The sequence below is a fragment of the Thermobia domestica genome, chromosome 2 (assembly GCF_964235325.1).
Source record: "Thermobia domestica chromosome 2, izTheDome1.hap1.1, whole genome shotgun sequence".
Taxonomy (NCBI): Eukaryota; Metazoa; Arthropoda; class Insecta; order Zygentoma; family Lepismatidae; genus Thermobia; species Thermobia domestica.
The window spans coordinates 120,935,731-120,963,257 of record NC_137455.1 but is presented as its reverse complement, the minus strand read 5'-3'; the positions used below and the strand labels follow the sequence as shown (position 1 = coordinate 120,963,257).

At 34.4% G+C, this 27,527-nt stretch overlaps 1 protein-coding gene across 1 annotated transcript in view; it reads left to right on the top strand.

The window, feature by feature from the left end:
• Window positions 1–27,527, top strand: part of LOC145675132 (inactive dipeptidyl peptidase 10) — a 528,307-nt gene that overhangs the window by 174,232 nt on the left and 326,548 nt on the right. The window contains exon 2 of the mRNA XM_081745500.1: window positions 26,876–27,023. Within this exon, the coding sequence (XP_081601626.1) occupies window positions 26,928–27,023 (96 nt within the window). The 5' untranslated portion in view covers window positions 26,876–26,927. The remainder of the gene's footprint in view (window positions 1–26,875; window positions 27,024–27,527) is intronic.

Here is a 27,527-nt window from a genome sequence, read left to right as displayed (position 1 = left end):
TAACTTCATCATGCTTAAACCACCGAACCGATCTTAATCAAATTATCAACATAGATGACGTTCGAGCCTGGAAAGTTTTTTTTTTTTTTTTAAAATATTTTCACTTTGAGGGTAGAACCTAGGGTTGGGGGAGGGCAAGGGAGATTAATATATAAAAATAAATAGAACTTAACTCTTGAACCACCTGACTGATCTCGATCAAATTTTCAACACTCGGGCCTGGGGTAAGTTTTATCATGCCGTGCCCAGCAACATGGGGACGGGAGAGGGATATATAAAAACCACCCAAAAACGACCAATATCAAAGAGCTAGTAAAAAAAAAGATCATATTACTATTTTTCCTTAATTTAACCCAGCGAAATCGAGGTACGTCTTAGATTCGAGGACGTCTTAAATTCGAGTAATTATCGAGAAATTCTTAATTAAAGATATTATTAACGTGTTATAACTACTACTTTGCTAGCCTAAATATTTTTAATTTTGCATTATATTCAATCATTCAGACAACAATAGTGTCCTGCGCTTGCGCAGGACGTGCGGGATTGCTAGTTACTATTATTATTATTATTATTATTATTATTATTATTATTATTATTATTATTATTATTATTATTATTATTATTATTATTATTATTATTATTATTAAATTCATCCCTCGTTTTAACGAACTAAAAGGCGGACAGGGAAAAATATAGTAGCGAACTTTTAATGAAATACACTACTTAATCTAACATTGTAAAGTACAACTATACTGAAAATATACACTACAACAAGGTAAACTCAGCATTTTCAAATTAAATCGGCTGCTCCAGGTTTTGTTCGTTGTTTTCAAAGTCCGTTAAAACTGAAGGATGAATGTATTCTCAACTATTCTATTTGAGACCGTTCTTTGTCATATAACGTAGTACATTTCTTTGTAAACATGCGTAAAATATTATAAGTGCAGAAACACCCTCATTTACAAATTAGGGAAACCGCAACTAAAGAGTAGAATTATTATGCCGTTACTGGAAATTCGCATACCGAGTACTACAAAAGTATTTCTTTCTCCGTAGGGAAGGACGTAAAATACATTAATCCTTTGTTTCTCATACATTCACGCAGTCGTTGAGCTCTAATTGTGCTGTGTCTTGAAATAAGTTGGATCCTTTTAGTCAATGCAAGCATTTTCTATTTTTTTTTTTATCATGTCTCTTTTTTTAGCTTAAGACATTTTCTCCACTTAGTTGACCGTTTAACTCCTTCGTTTCCAGTATCACGTAGAAACTATTACGCTATTTATTGTGTACACAATTTTGACCCTTCCCCTTTTGGATAAAGTTCTGCAAGCGTCCTTGAATAGTATGTTTATTTCGTGTAGTAGTAGTAGCAATTACAGTTCACTCTTCTTAATCTTTCTTGAAATGTCAGATAGTTTGATACCGCGAAATGTGTTATAAAGTAGCACTGAGCAAACTTTATAGATTGTGAATTGTTGATTGGTTTTTTTGTAGGCAACTGTTTGCATTAGTCGACAGGGAATCATTACTCTGAACCACCTGGTCCCGAACCGGAAATCTCGTCAAAATGCTCGCGTGAGCTACTGCAGAGTCAACGCCCACCTGTTACGTACTCTGTCATGCCACAACGACTGTGTCACGCTAGAAAACGAAACGGACAGCGTTGTTGTTGATACAATGCAAAAACAAAAGAAAGAGGCAAAAAATGTATACAAAAACTTTCATGTTTAAACGATATTATGCATAAGCAGTTTCGAAAAAGACCTATTTTAGATCTTTATCTAGCAATGTTTTTCTTTGAAGTAATTCATCTAATCTCGAGGATTTCGCTTAGTTTTATCCTCTACTTTGCAAGCAATGAATATATGTTTCAGTGAGGGCTAAGACAAGGCTATTTTTCTCGCCTTTTTTGTTTTTCTTAATTTTTCTAAATATATTGCTTTCTTACTCTTTGTGATTAATGCAATTAATTAAAATGTTTCGGATTGTATTCAAGACTCCCTTTATGGATTCGAAAAATTTGATAAAATGTTGAAAGTGGTCGAATATTTATTATTAAAAGTGAATTAAATAAAAGAAACGAATATAACGAAAAGTAAATGAAAGATTATCTCTATCTATCTAACTATCTATCTATACTAGTGGCCGTAATTCTGGAAATTTTTAAAAAATCATACATTTCCTCTTAGAGATGCAATATTTTAAATATTCTAGCATGTTCTGTGACTACATTTACTTTTTTACCTTATTGTTTGTTTTGTATTTCTACTTTATTTCAGACTAGCAGCGTTCACCCCGCTTCGCTGCGGTCACCCCGGAACGCAATAAACTTTGTTACTTAGATAATTTTTACTTTTTCGCTTTCAAATTGCATTAAATGTTAACATTATAGCGCCTGTCATTTATGTTAACCCGCCGAGTGATAGCAGCGTTCACCCCGCTTCGCTGCGGTCACCCCGGAACGCAATAAACTTTGTTACTTAGATAATTTTTACTTTTTCGCTTTCAAATTGCAGTAAATGTTAACATTATAGCGCCTGTCATTTATGTTAACCCGCCGAGTGACACGGTCATGCGGGTTGCATATAAATACGTTTATTTTTACCTATGATGAACTAATAACAAAGGATTTGTACGTATGGACACTTGAATGGTCAATTATCTCAAGACACTGGTAATTAAAAATTAAAGTGATATGATAAAAACCATCTAGGGTCCAAATCCTAATAACCCCCCAAAAATAAAAGAAATTGGTTCAGCCGTATTAGCGTGATGAGCTAACAAAGGATTTGTGCGTTCTCTTTTATAATATAGATGTGTTTTTAAAATAAGTTATAAGTGAAGTTTACGTCGTGCTTCATTTAAGAAAGAATGGCTGATATCAAATTAAGCTTCAAGGTATAGTTCATGCAGATTAAAAATAAATTCTCTCAGTTTTATGTACCACGTTTATGCCATGTAGGCTAAAGAAGACGGTGGGGATAAGAGTAAATGAAATGATGAAATAAGGAAAGTGAATGGAAACGGGACAAACCCGAGAAAATCCAGGTACACCGTGTATGTCTTCCATAAAGCCCACTTGACACGAGCTGGGATCGAACCAACGATCTCACACACCAGAGGTGAACACTCTACCACTGAGCCCTTGGAGCCCATATTAAGATTATGGCAACAACTAAACAAAATATTTTAACATAATTTCTCTTGGGATAAGAATTCCTAATTTATCTTGCACTTATTTTCTTGGCGCCTGCTCATCAACAGCATGTACAATTTGTTTATGGCTCAGTCTATGTTGTCAGGGGAGGAGAAAGTGAGCGATGTCGAGTGGAGATATGTTTGTAGCACTGAGAGTCATAGTTCAGAAGGCTACCATATAGATACAAATTTATACAATACGGATACAGACCCATCTACTTCAGTAATTAGGTACATGATTAATTGGATTGTAATCAAACACGGTTCTTAAGGCTGTTCCGATATTACATGACTTGAATGTTTAGGTCCTACATAAATGTAAATTCCTTTAAATATTTGGTTTCTCATCCTTTATAAATGAACGAATTCCACCTGTAAAGTTTCTAAAATGTGATCCCCATGTGCTTACTCTGCATTTAATAAACACATTGATCTTCAACTGGTAATATTGATTCTCTTGTTACATGTGCTTTTTAAGTCATGGGATCCACAAGTAAAGAGGACATAAAATTTGTATGGAGATTCTCAATATTGAGTGTCCGGAAAGTCGTTCAATCCAAACTTTGGAGCATTAGAAATTTGAACCATAAGTGGGACTGAAATGCAACTGCCACTCATGGAAGGCTTATCTACCTAGATATTTTTGAGATACAAACCGTGTAGAGAGAAATTCACATTTGTCCTCACGACTTTGGGAAATATATGAAGGTAATCTTTTTTTTCGTTTTTATGAAACATGAAAAATTATAAATTGAAGAGAGGTGTGGCATTGTTTGTGGACAATTAGGAATGTTAATTGGTAGACTGGATGGGAATGTGTCATTCTGAATTAAGAATGATCCATTGAACTGAATGCAGACACTTCACTTTACGGCTGTGATAATGGCATGCAGCAAAATATCTGTTTTCCGGTAAAAATGGCGTAATAAGGCATCTCTGATGATACCAGATGATGTCAACATATGTAGCTGGTGACCAACTATTCTACAGACAGATTGTTATAAGTAAACATGAAACATGCAAATCATTGAGGAAAAGAAATAATGTATCTATACCTGCCAATGACTTTCTCAATGATTTGCAAGTTTTCTCAATGATAAAAGAATATTTTATTATGGGAGTAAACAATAGGGGAATAGGGTAAAAGAAGTGAAAAAGAACAGAATCGTTCTTCATTTCAGTATATCTGTCTTTTTCTAAAACTGAGACACTGCTATAGGGTCGTATGGTGTTGGACGACCTGTCATCTGGAATGTGAATGCGCTGTAAAAAGCATGTGTCTAAAGCTTTAAAAGAAGCAAGTGCATTGCGTTTTATCTTGTCAGTTCTTTACTCTGCAGTTGGTTCAGTTGAGTTCAACGTTGCCATGCCTACATATATTTATCTGTAGATCTACAAATTTTCACATAGTGATTTGGGAAATAAGAATTAATGGTATAATTTACCGATTTGTTTTACTAACAAATACACATGTTAAATTTCCAATAGGCTGTTTACAACATTTATTATAATTTAGCAAATTCGTACATTTAATAGAGAATTATAATAAGCACCCACAAATACAAATACTACTATTATTGTTGTTGTTTTTACTGTTTGTATTTGTAAACCTGTATGTGTGCGCTAAAAATTCGATTGTTTCATTAGGTTTGACGACCGCCGCATGCCACTGAAATTAAATGCATAGTTCAACAACAGGTCTCGTAACTTGGCATTTGTTGAAGGATTAGCGAGTTTAGAAAATCGGTAATTTTACTTGTTAAAGAAAATAAGAAAGAATAAAAATAGGAAAACACTATATTTAGTCTAAGCTATGAGATAGAAGATATGTTAAAGGATGAAAGAAGATAACGAAGACGAAGATCACAATTTATGGAGGGTGTTAATTTGGATGATTCCTGAGTGCGTGATGTCTCAGCAGTAGATTGCTAAGTTACGATGCGAGAGGCCGCTAGTTCGCTTCCAATCGATATGATTTTTGGTTAGATTTTTGGATTTAAGTTTAACGTCCCTTTCAGCAACGAGGCTATATCAGATGTGCACCTATAGCTTAACGTAGAATGTACTAGGAATCGAACTCAAAATGATTTTTTGGTGAATTGAATCGTATTCGTCTATTTTTCGGGTTACCTCATTTCCTTTGACATTCTCATAATACAAATACTTCCATAGTCATACAATTTCTCTTTAACGTATGAAACATAGACACGGAATGTAAACCTTTCATTTTATTTTTATTTTGGATAATTCCTACACAAATGGGGATTTTCACTATTTTTTAAATTCCAATTTAAAAGAACAGCTTGTGGAATAAATAAATAAATATATAGTTCTTTCTTTTACAGATAACTAATAAGCCTGGCATTATTCTGGTACACAATACAGGATGCCTGTATTTACTAGAGTATACTGAAAACAGGTGAACATTCAAAGTAAAGACCCCGTGTTGGACTGACTTCAGCAACCTTTCGCCGGTTCTTCAATTTCACGTCTTATTCTTAGAGGTAAATAAGTCAGTCACTCCTGCTACCACCTACTGCTGGTTAGTGAAGCATCATGATTTCAGAAAGAGAGCCGTAGAATGAAACAAATCATAATCCTAAGGGACAAAGTCAGGACTATATACTGAGTGTGGTATAAGTTCGATGCCATCAAGCTCTTGAATTTTTGTTGCGTTTCTCGAACCAAGTGTGTTTTTATATTATCGAGTTGCAGCAGGGAGTGTTTTCGGTTCACGAATGCAGAATATTTTTGGCGTAATACAGTATACATTCACTTAAACTGTTCGGAACAAAGGTCGACATCGATAGCACGACCGTTCGAAACTTACTCGAAATGAATTACTCCTTCACAGTCTTACCATACAAAATGCGTAACTTTATGCTCTGAATTGTCGAACAGGGTTTGACAACCGGTTCTGGAAGTTGCACTGTTTCTGTTCTTCTGTCTCTCGTGCATTCGGAATTCGAAAAAAATACTCACTTTATGTTGCATGTGAAAGTTCGTTTCAGGAAATACACATCACGTGGAATTTGCAACAATTATTCGGTACACGTGTACTCTCCTGTCGGCCTGAGCTGGGGTAAACTCATGTGGCGTAATGCAGCAGCTCCTGATGGTTTTTCCGAGCTCGCACTACAATGGAGTGGGGCGTGCCGAGTTGGTACACAATCGTTGTGTGCTGGTGGATGGATGACCTTCGAATGTGTTACCCTGGAGCGGCAGAACCTTGCCTGGTCTTTGACATTTTTACAAGCTATATGAAATTTATGAAACCAACGAGTTGTGCTGTGGTTCACTGCACCTTTCCCTTTCACTCGAGAAATGTTTTGGGTTATGCCGCAGTTATGACCGAGTTTAAAGTCTTACACTAAGAATACACATATCAAATATTGTTGAGCGCTCATCTTCACTACCACTAAAAACTGAGTGAATATAGTGATGGAGTGACGTCCTCTCTGTTAAATAGTCTACTTGTCACAGTACCTCTTGAGTTAGTTTAATCTTATACTTATGGTCGATCCTGGTATATACGCATGTCTGCTGTGAGTTGTGATAATATTGCAAAGCTTATGACTTGCCCTTGTATATATACAACATTAACGAAGAAAACTCACTCTGAGAAGTCCTTTAGCTCCGCACACTGATAACGAGCATGCGCCATGTTTGTGTGGAAGCTTTTATAAATGTTGCCCAAGAGTAATCGGAAATCTAAGGGATTATGCGAATATAGACCAAATCGAGGGTGGTCAGTTTTTTTTTAATTTGATGATGACATACTGTACGGCTTTCTACCACCTTCGTTAATGCTTAGTCACTCTTTCCGTAAAAAAATAATTATAGTATCCATGACTAAATTGCATGAATTTGATAGCGCACACTATGCTCTTCTAATTTCACGATTACAGAGACAGGCTTATATTATTATGTTGCTATACTAGTTATTGAATCTCCTCACTGTATGAAATATTTAATTATTCCAGAAACATACCATAAAGATGCCAAATCAAATTAGTTTCGAACGATTTGTTATGAAATTAGCTTTGCACTACTACAGTTCATTTACATTCATTTCCACGTTAAGCTCTTTATTTTATGAAATATAATTTAAATACAAGAATTATTACCAGTATATATCAGTTTACACTATTCATAACGTGTACAAAATAAACACACTATTTCACTTTCACACCATCCACATGTGTATTTTATGTTTGAAATGTATGTAAATTTGATATTTTAGTTCTCGTGAAATCAATCTAATCCAGGAATCAAACAAAAATAAAATTGTCCTTAAATACCTGTGGAGATTCGAAAAATATCAAATGACATTAAATCTTACAATTTAACCTCCCACGGTTATGCTACACAAATTAAAAGAGACGGTGATGATGAGAATAAGTGAAATGATGAAATGAAGAAAGAGGGAGAAAATGAGAGAATCCTGAGAAAGCCAAGAATATCGCTGCAGCCTCCTGCAGAGTTTCGAAATACGATCGATAATGAAATAATAACTAACTAACTAACTAACTCCATGACCTATGGAACCCGAAAGTTCATTGCTGCGTTCGAGAAAGCTCTCCACTGACTTATGTCCTAGCCAACTGGATCCAGTTTCCACTTTGTATTCCTATTTCTGCGAGATCCATCTTAATATTGTCCTTCCATCTTCACCTTGGTCTTCCGATTGGTCTTCCAATTAAGACTTTGAAAGCTTTCCTACTTTCTTCCATCCTGGCTACGTGACCTGCCCACCTGAGCCTCCTAGATTTGACGACCCTAACAATGCTTGGTAAACCCTATAAATTATGTAGTAAAATAATAATATGTATTTTAAGTTAATTGTCTTTGAATACATTTTACACATAGGTAACTAGTTCACTTCCCTCTCCGTAAAAAGCGAAATGAAATTAATTTTATGTCCAATATTTCTGTCCTGTAGGATAAAGGAAACGGACGATTACTGGAAGTGAATAATAATAAATATAGAATTTTATACTCTCCTATTGAGAATCAAACCTCCGACCACGTGCATGAAAAGCACACGCGCTAGATACTAGACCAGCAGGGATTACCCCTTCACCTTTCAATTCGTTCCTTCATTCAATCAGTTCGTTCCTTCTCATGATGAGATGTTCTTGATGTAAGGAACACAGTATATCTGATTTAGTACTTTTCGTATTTTCTCTTTTTATTTAAGCTCCGTAGTTTTCAGAAATTCTTCTTCCCATTGTAAATATCCGTTGTCTGCAGTATCATATAAAAGTATAATTATAGTTTCACATACTATCTATTTTGGGTAAAAAACAGACGTCGACTGCAGAGACTCCTATGACAGGGGTCAATAAAATTGCGTTTTTTGCCCCAATAAAATTCGGACGGCATTTCGTTCCTTGATATATAGAAATATTGAAGTGTTTGAAGAAATATTTTAAGAGACAGTTTATGTCAATGATTTACATTTATTTTAAAATTATTCATAGGAAAAAAAAATTAATTTACAAAAACTAAAAAATATGCATTACCTCAAATCCAATACTATCATTATTGATTCAAATATACATTATTACAATTAATTTACAAAAATGTAAAAAAAAAAAAAAAAAAAAATATGCATTACCTCAAATCAAATACTATCATTGTACACCTTGTTTAATGCTTTTCGGAACACGGTACTCAGTTATAAAACGAAATAATATCGTATATATTTGATGGTTGCCATTAAATCTGATTGTATGTGTAAATTAGTTCTACTACAAAATTCTACTTTTGAAAATAAAAACATTCTTTTAAAATTTAAAAACTAAATATATATTTTAGTGGAAATCTCAATTCGAGGGGACTATGGTAGGATATGATAATGCAATCAATGTTTGTTGCAAGTAAAATCACGTTGAAAATTAATACCGTGATGCTGGTAATGATGATGGATTATTTTAATATATTCAAAATTTTATACTGCTTTATGCTTATAACAGAAAAGTCTTCTTTCGCATTAAAAATAGTGAAATTTTACGATATTTTAAAGTAAATCGTTTATTTCATAACACAAAAATAATTACTACTATACGCATAAACAGGAGTACATACATTAAAACAAAAAAAAAAAAAAATCTGTAACAACATTTTCTTTCTGAAAATAGAGTAATTTTACTTTTTAACTCGAAAAGAGGTGAAGGAGCACTAAATTATGGTTAATATGAACTGGATAACAGTTTTGCTTTTTTTCAAAGAAAAAAAGAAGAGAGTTCTGATAGAAATGATTAATTAATTGCCGGCAGACAAAAGGGAACGAGTCATTCGTTACCAGAAAGCTTTCTACTGAGCCCATAAAAGTTTATACTTGCACAAAGACAACTGAATGCTAACTACAATGTACCCACAGCAAACGGTGAATAAAGTGAGAAAAAGAGCACGTCGTGTTCATTTGCATTAGACGACGACACTGTGTGATTAATATTGATCCAATCTTTTTTTTCTGACGACATGACATATTTCAATTATAGCAACACTTAGAATGCACTTTTGCAGATTTAATCACTTGTGGCAATTTATCTTCATGATTTACAAATGAATTTATGTCTTTTGTACGGTATTTTTTTCATGTGAAATGTTGAATTAATTTTTTTTAAATGTGTATTGGAATTATTGTAGTGTATGTTTTATCGATATAACGATTGTACTTTCTGTTCATTGTGTTGTTTTATTCAAAACAATCTGGAAACTACGTGAATGAATCCACTTAAACATAATTTGAATTGCAACAACATTTACCGTTGTACTTTCTTAACTACATTAAGTATCTTTACTAAATTCTCTATCCTCCCCACTTTTCTTAATTTCAGTGTACAACTTAGAGAAAATGAAGAACATACATATTTAGAAAGTAAAGCAAATGATAACTATAGTATCTGCCATTTCTGTAACATGAAACTAAGAATTGTTACCAAACCTTTTGTATAGTGTTAATATTTGATTGACAAATAATTGAATAGTAATAAGACAGACTAGACAAAGTTCAAATTTTTAGGAAATTTAGTTATGTATACAAAATTACTGGTCAGGTTGTAAATTTTCATTTGCTCAAGTAGACCAGCAGTGCTTTTAATTTGAATGTTAGCATATCAGCTGGCTTACTTTGCCAGATGAAAATTCGCAAAGTTATCAGTAATTTTGTACACATAATGTTGTAATCTACCTTGCCCTAATGCAGGTGTGACATTATAAACTGATCACCCGAATTTGTTACCTGTAAACAAAGGTTTAGTAGTTATAAATAGTATGTGCGTCATTTGTAGATAGTGTGCGGAACTGTTAATAGAAGTCAAACAACAAAAGATGTATTATCTTACACGTGGTCTACATATGTAAACAACACGCACACGTGGTCTAAATTTGTAAACAACATGTAGTTCTTATTTGTAAACAAAATCACATGCTCTCTCACTACAACAATCACGAGCAAGCAGACGACAGACTCGCAGTCACAATTATCAAGTCACGTGACAGAAGAGGAACACTAGCACCAGAAGAGTGTATAAACACGATGTAAGACCTTCATGGTTACAACTCTGTTAGCTTGCCTGGAGCTCTAAAAAGTCTAACCTAACTCAAGCCTCTTAGCTTGCCTGGAGCTCTGAGGTTTCCTACTCACTTAGCTTGCTTGGAGCTCTGTTGAAATTTATTCTCTCTCTTTTCTTACCTGAACATTTGGAGATCCTAACCCGAACTACCTAACTTGCCTAGAACTCTGTGGTTTTCATGGTCGCTTAGCTTGCCTGGAGCACTGCGGAACCTCAACCTCTCTTCGCTTGTCTTGGAGCATTACAAATTCCTAAACCGGTTCCACTTAGCTTGCTTGGAACTCTATAGTATCCTCCCCTTGCCTGCCTGTGCCTTAAGACACCTACCTACCGAAACAAACTGCATAGAAAACTTTATATTGATCTTTGTACCACAATTATAGTGACTTTGTTTGTTATATTTGTTTATAACAAGAATAATATAATAGAAGGTTGTGAGATAAAACCAAATGTCGTATATTCTTCATATACAATAAATAAATACAACAGAATAAAACCTTTCAATTGTGTCAGGTTGGCAAGGAGCGATATACTTTATAACACTCTAAAAATTATTTTCCCCATTATTGCACCTCTCAAAAACTATGCATGAGAACTGACATATCATTTTGTTCAGCTGAGTGAGGAGCATTGATTCATATATATAGCTAATCTTTGGACAGTTTCTTCGTTAGACGCTAGTTATGTTGTTCAATTTAATAGAATTTTTGTAGCTATAGTCTGGCTCATTTTATTATATTTTTGATATGCTTCATTGTCTTTATATTATTTTCCAAATGTCAGAAAAATGAGAGCGAGCTTAGCGAAATAGCCTTAAAAGGTACACCAAAAACAGTGTAAGCACAGCTATAGAGAAAATTTAAATGCAACGTTTGGCGAATTTACAGGATAATGAGAAAACAAATGTAAAATTAATTTCCTTTCAATTGCATTCAGTTTCTCAATGAAAATTTCTGATATCTCTATTTGTAAAAAAATAAAATGTAATCTTTTGTTTCGCTGATAAGACTTGGAAGTTAAAGGATGATAAGTGAATGAAGATTAAATGGGGATAGCGGGAAAACACAGAGAGATTTAAGAAAGAAAGGAAAGAAAATAGTTCTATGAGCTATGATCTATCTAGGCACCCGTTGCACCAAAGGTGATTGTTTTAACCTATGTTATCATTTAGCTCCTCTCGCCTTGAAGATAAGCCTGAAAATTAGAATTCGTTATGAAAGGAACTCACATGCTGTATATTTGAAAATATAGTATTTTAGGACTTGAAAATTACATTCTGCCCTACTTTAATTCAGTGACCATGTGCAGGCATATATTTTAATTACGCCCAACCCTAGCCGGAGGAGCTAAATACATCGTTCTGATTGGTTGGAGTTACACGTTTCTCGCTTCGTAGCATACATATAGCACAAATCAAACGCCCCTTGCTACCGGCCCTCGTAGCCGAGCATGCAAGCGAAAGGGCGAGTAATGAAAATCGCTTTTGTCATCGATTCAAACCCGACCCAAGAAAGTTTTTTTTTATTTTCAAACACTTTTATCATTTAAATTAGATGAAAATAATACTCATTATTTCCTTGTACGTAATATATAATTCATAAATTATGCTTTTTCCATCATTTACCTAGAGATTTCTGATAGCCCTTCTATAGAAATCTTAATCAATTTTAAGAAAGGAACAAGAGAAAAATGTTTGAGAACTTAAACATATATGTTTAATATAACAGAGTACTTACAAGTGACTTCTCATGTTGAAGTGTGCGCCATTACACCGAGGCTATCAAAGGCTCCCGAAACTTCAAAACTTTACCAAAAATATAGCATCTCACATCTCTAAAATTTAAAGGTGTCCATTAAAAATAAGTAGAAACGTGTTCCAGAGTTTCTAAAAATTCCGCTCTTAACGGGGAAAAAATCATGCAGTTTCCTTAACATTTCCTCCATGTGCAAAAATGGCGTCTAGGTTGTCTGTCTCATCATCGCACGAAGATAGCTGAAATGGATTGTTGAACATAGCATCTGGTTCGAGTTACTTTAAAACAAAATGCATGTCCTAAGGAGGAAAGGATTTATGTACGCCAAAAATATGGTAGATCACGAGTATCTTATCTTGGGGATATGAAACGCTTTATATAAACATTCCATTAAAAATAAGTGATCACGTAGTCCTTTTCCAAAATAGCGCTTTTGGGGAGGGGAGGAAGGGATGTTTTTTTTTTAAATATCTTAATTTTCTATTTTCAATCCATAAAATGCCCAAAGTGAGTGAATAATTCAAGCGTTTAAAATCCATTTTTGAACATAGTTAGATTTTGGTTGAATTAAGTTTTCTTCATTTCAGTTTGATTCTAATAGAGTTGTAGGGGGAAAAAAGTATTCAAATATAGCTTTCAAATATTTTCCATAAGCCTGTACTTCTCATGTGAAAAACGGGTATTTAAACTGTAATGTTATAAAGATAGATCCTTTCGAATTGTCACTTTAGTACCCCATTCTAATTTTAGCTTTTTTTTTTCAATTCCGCTTTTTTTTTTTCAATCTATGCAGAAATATTACATTTCTCTACGTGTTAAAGAATATTTGCCTTAAAATGGACTGTTTGTCGCAAAGAATACTTCCGCGCAAAGTAGTCTGTATTTGTAAGTTCTACTTTCATTAATTTTATTAGACAACACAGCATACTTCCTAATTGGTAGTGAATCAAAGTCTAACATGCCTAAGATGTTACTTGGGTGGTTGGATTATATATTAGCGTCCCTTTCAGCAATGTGGATCTACAGCTTAAATTGGGATCCAAACTCCATTAGCTTCCAACGGGAATCGAAACTGAGTCTCTTGAGCATAAGACACTTGCACTAACCTTATAGAGGATTGAGCGCGACTCTATTATATTCTACGATCCCAAAATTCTCAAATTTACACTGACAAAATGAATAATTATTTTGAAATCTTGCCAATACGGACTCTTGTTTTGTTTAAACACGTGTCTTTTACATAGATTTATCAGTATGACCTTGTTCGAAACTTCATGCACAGCGGGGCTTTGATCTTCACAAATGATACGTATCCGCTCTCCCTATTGCCCTTAGATGTACAAACTGTGATTTTATCAAACGCAACAGCACTTTGATTGGTAGAAAATGAAGCAGGGAACATAAACTAATAAAACGTGTATTTCTCTAAATCTTGAAATAAATCTAAGAAATTGCAAATAATTTGTGATAGCAAAATGAAAGCAGTACGAATTAAATATTTATTGTTGTCCTTGTAACTACGCTTGGGCAAATATTATAACTGATATAGTAGATAAGACTACCATTTCTGGATACTTTTTCGTGTAAGGTCACATAACGGGATACAGCTAAGCAACGCATTTGTTTCTTTATGTTGATTTTTTTCATTGATTCATAAGCTTTTGTAATATGTTATTGTTCGTAAGCCCGACATTTAAAGTTAAAAATGATAGCACAAAGAAATTAATTAAACACTATTATATGTATTTCTCTAGTGCCCTATTATTATTAGGGCAATTCACGTTAAGAAATTCAAATGAGGTTATTAAGAATTGCAAAACGTGTTTCCATATCTTGATGGAGAAAATCTGTAGGTAATAACATGCTATTAACTAGATTACTTTCACTAGCACATAGCCATTGTTAAGAACATGTCATGAAAACGTTTTGGAAAAAGAAATATATGCATGGTATCAAAAATCAGATAACACTTCATGCTTCCTTTCATTCGGATAACTTTGAGACAAAGTAACAATGAGATGTGTTATCGGCCACATTAAGGCGTTAAAAGTGTTCAGCGTTAGCAACTTTGTAAAGTCATAAATAAAGATGAGTTCACGTAATTTTAGCTACTTCTAATGCAATTAATATTGGAGTTATGACTTTTAGTGCACAATTAGCAAAATACAGTACGTTTTACAATTTTAATTAACTCACTAATGTTAAGAAGCAATTTCAGTCATGAAAAAAGGAAAAATTGGTGTAAGTAAAGAAATATCCAAGTCGGGTTTCTTTCGGGTTCAGAGGCTCACAATTTGTGAAAAAATTAGGTTCAGGAATAGAAAAAACTAATGGATTTAGAAGCAGCAGTGTAGAAAATTTAAGATAGAGAGAAAATATATACAGTAACTTGATTCACTGGCGAAGAAGGATAGCTCTCGTTGGGGTATATGACATGACTATTAGTACGGGCCCTGGCCATAGGTCCCATAGAAATGGCATGTCTGACAGCTGTTCTATCCGGATCCGGTATCTACAATCAAAAACAAGTAAAAAAAACTTGGGTAGACATTCTGATTTCCGGGAAGATTTTTTCTATGACGTCATCAATATGGCCGCCAACGAATTTCGACTTACCAAATTTACAATTTTATAACTCCCTTACTATTCAAAATAAAAACTTCGTTCTTCTTTTATTTATCAGTGAATATATTGGGCTTTTATTGAAATTATAAAAGTTTGCCTTCTATTGCAGCCATTTTTAAATATGGCCGATCAAACTAGAGAAATGATAATTTTCACATTATTTTTTAAATTTTATGGCAAATAACTTTGAAACGACTATGTTTAAGGAAAAACATTCTGAAACAAATATTATGGGCCATTTTAATAGCTTGCAAACGCGACTAGAACCATTGATGTATCTCAATTAATAACGGAGATATTCAATTTTATGTTAGGTTAAGTGTAAAAATTGTTCAGTAAGTTCGAACTCTTAAAATTGTATCCATAGACGTCTTCGTCGTGAACTTTCGGTGCCAGAGCTGAAAATGCCGAGAAGTAAAGTTTGCAGAAGTGTTTAGAAATAGATTTGCTTTGAAAACGAGAAGTAAGGTTGGATAGATTAGGTTGAGGATAGCTTTAATCGACTAAGCCGCAAAACTCGAAAATCAAAATTAGGTTGAGTTAGAGACGCTTAAAATACTAATTATTTCGAACCTTTTTAAATGCCTTTTCACTTTAGTTGCCTTAGAATTTCGGCGGTAATTCCTAAAAAATACACTGGGCTCCGAAACATAGCGTATCTATAACTTATTCAGTAGTCTGACATAACTATCATTATTTTCTGTAAAATAAACGATATTTAGCATGATCTAATCACTTTACATTCTTTCAAGTCTATATTAATATTATTACTACTGGAGTTAGGGATTTATTTTGATATTTACAAAGCACTATTTCTACTCTCAGGATGATAGCGAGAGGCGAAATTTATGTTTAATATTATTTATTCAGCTAATATACAGATGGTGGTCAGAAAAATGGAAACACCTGTAGTTGGCAACACGTCAGATGTATAGGTTGGCAGTGGTGTCGTGGCGCCCGCAGCGTCGGACCACTGGTGGTGGTGTGTTAGGTCGGTCTCCATACTACGTCAGGTGAAGTGGAACAACATTATCCAGTGGCTGCAGGAGACGGAGGTAGTGTAAAATGGGAGACCTCTCTGATTTTCAAAAAGGGAAAATGTTGGTGCGCGGTTATGTGGAGTGAGTGTGACGGCAGTGGCTACTGTGTTAGGTGTGTCGCGTGGGACAGTGTCGAAGGTGATGACAGCCTACACAACACACGGGAAAACCACATCGAGGCCGTGTTTATGTGTGGAGGACACCCAAAGAAGCTTATGATGTGCAGTGTCTCCGCCCAACTGTGAAACATGGCGGCGGCTCGGTGATGCTGTGGGCCGCCATATCATGGTTTTCATTGGGTCCTGTGGTCACACTTAGCGGACAAATCACTGCCAACGATTATGTCGCAATTTTAGGAGACCACTTGCATCCTATGGTCCGGATGTTGTTCCCGGACAATGACGCCATCTTCCAGGATGATAATGCACCTATTCACACAGCTGGCGTTGTTGTAGCGTGGTTTGAGGAACATTGGGATGAAGTTCAACACCTCCCCTGGCCCGCCCAATCCCCAGATCTCAACATAATTGAACATCTGTGGTCCGTCTTGGAAACACGACTCCGGCGACGATTTTCACCTCCATCCTCTCTCGCAGAAATGGACGATGCTCTGCACGAGGAATGGTGTAAAATTCCACTTGCTACCATTCACGACCTCTATGCCTCCATCCCATGTCGCATCAAGGCTGTTCTGAAGGCGAAAGGTGGCCCGACACCATATTGATATGGTAACTTGCAATTTCGTTCAGGTGTTTCCATTTTTCTGATCACCATCTGTATATTCCAATAATTCTATGTTTCTTTGTTTCAGGCTATATGAAATATTGAACTTGTAACGATCAAAAACATCTTGTACCATGGCATCAAAACCCTATTCATCTCAATCATTAGTTGGAATTAAATTATCAGCAGAAAGAATGAAATATTATGAGACTTCTATCCATATTGATATTGACAAATGTATCATCTGTCCACAAGCTACGAAAGAAAAAAGTTGTATATCAGTCATTGGAAGGAAAAATATTCTTCATGTTGCTGAAATAAGGAAAGTGTAGTTTATCTAAGAATTTGTGCAGGAATTCTGGAACCAGGTATAGAGTTTATTTGTCACTGCACTAATACATGTTACAAATAGTACACTTTAAAGAAGACATTGCTAAAGTTCGAGAAAAGTTTAATCGGAGAAGAAGGACTGTGTAAATAGCACAATTTACGCAATCATGTTTTCCGATTTGTAAAAAAAACTGACCTGATGGGGAAAAACTAATTGCATTTTCGAAATTAGCAATCTCAAATTATATACAATCAGGTGTCAAATCAAAAACAGCTTTCAAAAAGTTTCATTTTGTCGAGCAGTGTTATCATCCAGATTGATTTTATATTAGGCATTATTTTGTTTGGGTAACTACAAACGTCAATCTCTGTATAAACAATACTAATGAATTATTTTCTATTTCTAAGAGCCTTATAATTATGAGTAGCGCTTACACCCCTCGAAATTCCTACATTTTAGCGCTTTTGTTGAAGTCAGTGTTTTATTATTATATTGTTTTGTTGTTTGAAGATTGTTTTTATTATTATTATTATTTTCTGCTTTTAAGTGCATTTTCCACGTCTTTTATTTTCGTTTGCGTTTGTTTATTTTTCTACTTTTTCCTTATCCCAGTAGTTAAGTTAGAGATTAGATACCTAAACTAAAGGCAGGACACTAACTTGCTTTAAAATTAATCAGCCTACGAAACATGTGTGAACATATATATAATAGATAGATAGATTGGACCGGATTTAGGGGAGTGCAGCGGGGTACGTGCATCCCCTTCCATTGTGAATATACACTATCTAAAGTAAGAAGCTAGCAGTGAAAATAGCAACACTTTCCGAAAATTTCATTTCATGTTTCGGTTTCGGTCTTAAAAGAAAGCGGAATTTTGAAAAAGGAATAGTTTAAGTCAATTTTCTGAAGGTTGAAGGAAAAGTATTCCGAGAAGACATTTAGCATTTCCAGGGAAATTCCTCATACACACCACAGATGCCTAAAGACATTTTAAAAAATAAACGTAATTCAAATGTATTGCTAGTTATTGGTGCACCCCCGTCAGAAAATTCTGAATCCGACCCTCTATATATATTTTACGCTTTACGCTTTACGCGATTATACAATAGCATATACAACTTATTAACATCACTAGATATTGAGAAGTTTCATGATTTAATTATCATCAAATCCTAATGAAATTGATATGAAACCGCCACAAAAGCATGCTCTCAAACAAAACATAAAGAAACAAAAATTGAAATTTATTGGTGATCAAACAATTGTAACTGCCAGTCATTTGGAAGTTTTACGGTTTAGCTCTAAATACTATTAGATCCTCATACAATTTGTATGGTTTATCGGTTCACCCAGGCACGTAGCCAGGATTTCGTAAAGTGGAGGGGTGTGAGTAACATGATATTGTGGCCATCACACTAGGGACTCGATCAATGTAAAGTATTTTACTGGCAACATATATTGGTTCGTTCAACCAGGATTTCGTAATCGAAGGGGGGGGGGTGACATCAAACACTATGGTTATCACACCAGGGGCTCGATTAATCTAAACTATTTTACTGGCAATATATATTGGTTTGTTATGCAAACAAAATGAGGATATGTTAGTAAATACTTTAATTGCAAACTATGAAGAAATTTCGAGTAAAAGAATAAAAATGAAATTTGAAAAAGATTTTACGATATTTACGTTCCTTCCTTTGTTCATTCAAATATAACCATTTTCCTTTCATTATGTCTTCAACTATTATTAGAAGTACATATCCAATAATGTCTAGTATAATATTTTACAATATCTGCATTCCTTTCTCTGCTGTTAACACAACTTCCTTTTTGTTTTTATTATTTCGTCAACTTTTTTTTATTATTATTTTGTCACTACTGTTTGTTCCAAATGACAGGTTAAAGGAACAGTAGAAAACTGTTTGTGAAATAACATGTTTGATACTGCAGAGAAGCGATGGCGAAAAATTATGATAAAACAATTTCCAGACTGTTACAGAACGGCACTATAATTTCGAAAGCTTACAATTTCTCTGCCTAGTAGCAGAAATTGTGAGAATTCCGTAATTTTTCTATAAATTTCAAGTTCCCTGACGTTTCCAGGATATCCCTCTCGCTCGCCGCGGCGTGACTTCCTTTATGCTGATGAAGACCACCATCCATAGTCTCTCGAATTCGAAATAGGGTCTCTTGAAATCTGGCTTTTTCGAGATTTTGGAAAGCCCTAACTCTGAAACTTTGCACTTTTCGCCATAGGTCCATATCAACTTTTTCCCTTATTTTGATGTAAGGAATCACCTCTTAAAGTTTGTTGGTATAGTTCATTAACACCCTGTATATATATGAACATTCACATATTGAAGTCAGTTAATTACGATTTTCACACTCCAACTGTTGGGGTATTAAACGATCTAGCTCCGAAACCTTTAATTACATCCTGATGGCATTTATATGGGTCCATTAGGAAAGCATGCTCTTTCAAACAAAAAAGGAAAAAAGGGTCAAAATTTATACACCTATGTTGACGTTATGCGGGAGAGTAGAATTGAAAACCTCCGCTCTTTTATGTCGTTCAAAAGTAGGAAACTGTTCTCCCATTTTCGATCACTGGGAACGTCAACGTTATGTCTACAATCGTGAGTTATCTAATTGAATTATGGAGGTATGAATTATCTTTAAACCTTTAGGAAAGGTATATGTGTAGCCTTAAAAAAAATCTCAACTTCAACTATTAATCTTCAAAGAGTATCTGATAAAATTGCCATATCCCCGATATGGCTGAAGCGCAGTTTCTACTGTGCAGCCATCGCTTCTTCGACTAGCAAATATTAGTAATCTAATGAACACGTTTGAAAATATGATGAGAAGGATATTTTTGTATTAGTATCTGGTATGGTTGTTTTTGTTGGTCAGATAAGAAATTTTCTAATACCCAAGGGAATTTTTTTTTTTTTTTTTTGTCAATCCCCCAATATTCTCAATTTGCTAATATCCATTAGTTCAAGTACAACTGTATATGAAATGTAAGCTTTCAGTTTATCATTAGTACTTTTGATTGGTAATCATTATCATTAGTACTTATGCATTTAGTACATTACTACCTAAGCTCTAAAATGTATTCTATTTAGTCCAAAATATATTTTCCAACGTATTGTAAGAGTTGTAGCTCATGAACAATAATGATCTCGACTTTACTTCACGGATACTTTTGTAGAATTTTTCTGTAAAGAATGACATATGTAGTATAAGGTTCAATATGAATCGGTAGCTAAAGTTTATTCAAGGAACGTTCAGTACCTCATGTAAACAAATGCACGTGGTGATTCTTTGATTTTATTGGTTAGAGAGCCTTAGAACACCCATGCAGCAGAAGAAAATAGTCCTTGCTTATAAGGCTCATTACCAGAATTCCTTAGAATTAGACAACAGAAACAACACTTTATTTAAGAACTAAGTTGGATTAATGCAATAAAATAGAATACGCATGCATTGAAAGTGGTTTTGACCACACTTTAGCGCGAATCACAGTTAACAATATGGTCACATGCGGGGAATAAGTAAAACATTGACAGGGTACAAGCACGTGCTTCTCGAAAGAAGCGCTGACCGATAGCCAATCATCCGATGACTGGCGGAGTAATACAATTCTGCAATGTTTACATCAGGATCAGAAGGTTCGTTGAATGAACTTTACGTTTAATTTGAAGCAACCACAATATACTAATAAATCACAATTGTGAAGTGTCATGAATCAATAGCTATTTTGCATTTGTACGGTAATTTAACGTTTCGTTGTTACGACATTCCTAACATTTTAAATTACGAATATTATTTATTTCTGCCAGTAGTTTGTTTATTTCTCCCATGATTAGTTCTCACTGTCCCTCATGGGGCACACCTGAGATTGGGAACCCCTGGTCTACATCAAAATGAAGTAAAAAGGACTAAACATGTGCAAAATTAATGCATGTTGAGAATCGAACCCTGATCTTACTAAGGAAATATATGAAGTTGTACGCGGGGATCTGCATGTGTTATATATCGTTGGAAAGGTCATACCAAGTATACCTCATATGTAAAATATCTCGCTTGAATGAGGCCTATAGGAATCATGGCGACCATTTGAAAATCAGAAAAATTCACGCTCCGAAACACCAGAAAACATGGACAAACTAGGAAGCTTTGATTTAATTGTTTTGAGACGTGGTATATATAGGTTTGAAAGATAGCTGAATACGAATCTGACATCAAATGTTTACAAATCAAAATGGCGAATTCAACGTGGTGGATACAAATTACAAAAAAATAAGGTATGGATCTGAAATTGGATATATAAAGACACTCGACGTCGCTATGTATGAATAGGATACCAAAATGTAAAATTCAAAATAGCGGATCCAATATGGCGGACTAAATGCAAAACACTGCTGGAACTGAAAGGAGGTAGGTAGAGGTTTTCGTGGTCGCGGTGTATGAATTCAATGTCAAAAGTGCAAAATGCAATATGACGCATCCAATATGATGGACAAAATGTACAAAAGTATAGAATAGACTTATGCGTATCGAGATGAGCTTGGGCTCCGTTTCGATCTCGTCTCGATTTGGGAAAGCACATTAGAGACGAGACCGAGACAAGATCGAAACTACTGTCGGTGTCAGTATCATCCCTACTACGGATTGTGGACATTTGTCATATATATTGCTCACAAGTGTATACGACATAATGTGAAACTGGAAAGACAGTTATGCAAGCGTAACGACGTTTTAAACGCGCATTTTTCACTGTTATTGTTCAGATCTTCAGATAGTATCTGCAAATAATCGCAACATACCCTACAGACGCCATTCAAGCCAGATGCTATAGATGTAAAGTCTAGTCTAAAGTCTAAAGCTAAAGTCTAAACATCACCTGCCCCTGCTTGCCCCCTTATGCACTATAGGTATTTTTCTACTACATGCGTAAGAATAACATATTCCCGTTCCTTACATATTTTTCTTATTTTTCGTCCGCCACATTGGATTCATCATATTACGTTTTGTACTTTTAACATTGAATTCGTATTCAGCGAAAACGAAAACCTCTACCTACCCGCTTTCAGTTCCATAGCAGTGTCTTGCATTTTGTTTGCCATATTGGATACGCCATTTTGAATTTTACACTTTTGGTATCTGATTCATACATAGCAACGTCGAATATCTCTATATACCTAATTTCAGATCCATAGCATGTTCTTTGTAATTTGTCTCCGCCATGTTGGATGCGTCATTTTGATTTGTAAACATTTGATGTCAAATTCATATTCAGCTACCTTTCAAACCTATATATAGCACGCATCAAAACAATTACGTCATAGCTTCTTATTATGTCCAAGTTTTCTGGTGTTTCGGAGCGTGTCTTGTTCTGATCTTCAAATGGTCGTCACGCTCCCTACAGGCCCCATTCAAGCGAGATATTTCACATGTGAGGTACACTCGGTGAGATCTTCCCAAGATATATAACACATGCAAATCCCCGCGTACCACTTCTAGTACTTCCCTAGTTAGACATAGCTGTTTGTTTTCTCTGATGCTTAGAAATTTAAACATGTTTTCATAATTGTGACAATTTTCTTATTCTTTTACAGTCTGTAATATTAGACCGACCAACAAAGAGGAAAATTGTATTACATAAGACGGTTGAAAATATAAAAAAAAATATAGAAATGAGAACATTTAAATATACTATAATTTTACTTATATTTAAACACTGCAATATACTTCTATTCAAATACTGTGATTTGGAATCTGACATGCCTCAAACACAAGTTAGTGTTGAATTTAAAAATATCAGAAAGAACAGACTGTGATTTTATTGATACTAGTATGTAAGAGAAGTAGCTTCTCATCTGAATTGCAAATTATTGGGTAAAAAAAAAGGTCTTTATATTTGCGTAGTAGGTTAATTAGTTATTCGCATGTTTCTTCCATAATCAGAATGTGTGTACTGTACGTACTACTCTGTTTCCATGTTATCATTTCGTGATTTTGTTGGATACTCTAAGTATTCGTTGTAAAGGTAGAATTATCAGCTTTAGTTACACACTAATCAGAGAGAATATCCCATCGAACAACTCACTTCCTTCTGAGAGTCAACAAAATGTTTATTAAGAATTTGCGTATTGATAAAAATGATTGTAATATAGAGAAAAAAGTTCTTGCATTAAAATATGGATCATACGCTGATAATTTAACATCGTTTTTATATCTAATGAACTAAAGTAATTAATGTTATCATTTTGTTTATATCATTTCAATAACAACATTATACAAAACTTCTCACAAAGAATTGACATGAACCAGTCAATCGTACATCCAAATCTATTCGATGAACATAACAAAGGGATATTCATGCACAAAAAATTAGATGCCATGGACAACGGAGTAAGTCCCTGAGGCCCATTAACCCTGTTAATATAAAGATAATCGTAGACTAGCAGTGAAATAGCTATTGCAACAACACTGTTCATTGGAAAGTCATGGTTTATAGCTCTTCAGCATGAGACAAGCTTTCCAAAGGTGGTATGTATTGGGGCCCATAACGTACTTGAATAGGAAAAATTGGAAGAATGTTGGGAAAATTCCCTCCAGAAATCCCTCCCATCAACTTTGGACCACTCTTGAGTGGCCCCGGGTAAAGGCATATACAATCTAAATGCATCTCGAGAAATACTATAGGGGATAAGAAATAAGTGTACCAAGTTTTATTTTGATAGACGGAATAGATATGAGGGAAAAACGTGTATACCAATGCGCGGTATCAACTCATACCACGATCTTGTTTCTATTTTATAAATAAATATATAATTTGACTAATAATAATTCTACACTACGCATGAATCATGATCGAATCTTTATCAAAAAGTAAAAAAGCGAGAAACTTAGTGCACTAACCCAACTCTTTAGTTTGTTATTACTCGTAAATTTATCTTAATGTGAAGACATATTTGTTAACCTGGTACCTTTTTTATTATTTTATCGTACGAAGAGAACACTATTTTTATGTTTTGGCTAATTTTATCTATATAATTAGAAGAGTAACGTAATGCACCTCTCGTATTCACTTTGATTCATTTGCATGGCCTAGTTATATGTACCTTTGCTTTTATTTGGGCAAAGAATTTTGTCATTGGACGGTGAATACTAGTCATACAAGTGATTTATTTCAAGATAATGTGAACATGCTGCGTCGGCGGACTGGAGTTAGGGGTTTGGGAAGCGGACACAGTGGATGATGATGAGAGGGGAGGGGAGAGGAAACGATGGATGAGATTTACACGGAAATTCCATCCAGAAAACACTGAAATGATGCCTAAAGCATTGCTCAATCAATCGCCCTTACTTGACAGGAATAATAATGAGTTTGTATCCATCCCTGTGGGAAGATCTTTTTTCCTGTGAATTAGCATTGTAAACATCTACATAGAATTCTACACTACGATTGGTTGAAGAAGAATCAATATTGATTTCTAAGAAAATGGTGCTCTAACGAGTTTTTATATATATATATATATAAAAAAGGAACTAACTGGAAATTTTAATTATTGTGGTTTGTTGGTGGTGAAATGTTAAATGCAATGGGTATTTCAATAAATTGATCAAAAGTTATTGAAAACACATTACGTTTGTCTCTTCAGAACAGAAAAACATTTTTTTCCAATTGTGATCAATTTTCAACAAATTTTTCATCACCATGTCAGTCCAATACACTTACTCTCTTTGACAAACGATAAACACGAGCTTACTGCTTTTGTGTCATAATTACTCATGTGTCACTATGGATCATAAACCTGAAAAAACAATATTTTGTATACTCCCGATGTTATTCTAGATCTCCAACTGATTGGAAATAGTTCGTCACCTAGGAATATTATTAATTCTTGCCTTTTGTAGAACCAAAACGTATAAATTCCAAATTAAGCTACAGTGAAGATAAAGTTTCTTGTTGTTGTAATCATTCTGATCGTTCTTAAAAAGTTTCTTTTCTTATCTTAAAATAAGTTCCTAAATTTATTTGTAATAACTCATTATTTGGGAGATATACTTGGATGTATCAGATATTAAGTAGAAGTCCATACAGATGGAGAGGAAAGAGGCTACTTTGTTAAACCTTCATTACCAAATAGATTTATACTGGAAATAATAGCAAAGGTATGGCATGCTCTCGTAAACTCTGTTACGTATTTATCACTGGCACAAATCCCGGGCGGATAACGGGGAACATGCCACCTCCACTCTTGGAACTGGGGAACAGTCCCCCCAATAATCCGATTTGAAATGTGTTTTTTTAAAAAAAAAATGTGATGATTTGTGTCCGATTGACACAAAGGAAAGTGAGTTGAAATTGATGTCCCCTTAGAATAAGCCTCAAATCTGCCCGCCTCCCAATGTTCAAGACAACTTTGCTCCGTGATCCTCCACGGGATTGTTTTTCAACTTCACAAATATTTTGAACATCGCTTAACAACAATAACAACAACAACAACAACAAATGGAAACGGTCTTACTTGTCTCCCCCAATGTTGAAGACAGATTTTCAGCCGCTGGTATTTATCTTCCCGTACATTTATTACTAGCTATAGATCTTGTTACGTGTTAAAGTTCGGAATCTCATTTTATCTGACAAGTATTCTTGTTATTATTCGTATTACACTCAGCTTCTCAACTGATAGTTATTATTATTAATCTAGTTGCGTCACACGTTCTTTCTAAGTTGATGATGCCCATAATTCTTGATAAGTTGCGTTGCATGCAATGGCGTCATTCATATCATTTATTAATCAATTCTATAATTAGTATATTAAGTGACTTGGTATTAACATTATTACTAATTAATAATATGATGATTTCATTATTCATTATACTATTAAATTATTATTTAAAGACATCAGGGATTCCATTTTGTATCAATTGCGTTATTGGCAACTCAAAATTTGCGTGTTTGATAGATAATTATTAACTGTTACCTCTTACACCTAAACCACGATAAACAAGCCTACTTGTAACTAAAGCACACTGATAGGCCTATGTTGTTGGTTTACCGATGTTTGTACTCTTCTGCAAAATAGTTCATCGCTTTTAACTATTACCTTTACTATAAAACAATGACACAAAATTATCATGTTAATATAAATAAATGAAGGTTATAATATAGAGCACCTAATAATATTGCAATCGAGTATACTTAATGAAACAATAGAAATATTTCATTTAAGCATACACAGTGATTATGACGTCAATCCCAATTGTGCAGGTGTGTTCTATTTTTCTGCTGCAAGTACTCCGGAAACCATAAAGATAGGAATATACTCTTGATTCTTAATAACTTACTATAGAATTATTTTTCCGTAAGTATTGAATCTACAGGTGGAAAGATAATCTTAAAATCCGATTCCGGGAATCTGAAACATTTTAATAACTGGTTTAGGCGAACCGGCTAATGATATCATATGTTATATATAGCCTCATGCACACTGACTGTACTGTAGATGATAAACTTTTTGTCGTCCTGCAATCAAGAAACCATTGTGTTATGTATATAGTGTTCTATAATGTTCTTAATATTCATAGGATTTTTGGTTTCAGGTGGAGGCAGTGACGTAATCCAAGTGACGGATCATCAGAGAGGGCAGGCAGTATGCATGGGAACGTGAGCTTGGAGAGGAACTCATGGCGAGTACCCCCGGATGACACGGTGCAGGTGGTTGATCCACGACTCAAGAAGGAGAAAAAGGTATAGTGGCTTCCATATCCATACTCTCAATATTATATTCTTTTTGATATGTATGCAATTATTATGAATTGATAAAACTTTTATTTACAGCAACATTGAAATATGTCATTTTCCGTATCATTAGTACAAAGTTTAGTATATAGCTAAAGCTAATTGTTCTTTTTAAACTTAATCTAAAGTAAAGGGAAATTTCGATTTACTTCTGACTAAACTCGAATCAAATATTCAAAACGTCCACTTCAAGGAGATACCTATAAAAACCAAACTCTTATCTATAGTACTTTTTAACATAGTTGATTTCTACTTTTTGGAAATGTTTATTTCCTCTTTCGGGAAACCAGAGTAGGTATACAATGTTTATTTATTTTACTTCAGTCACTTTCCCTATCGACTTCCTATGACATTATTATGACGATAGCAATCGATTTTTTGGACTATTACATGTTTTATAATTTAAGAATGAGGGCGTTAATACCGATACACAAACTTGCGAGAATTCTGCAT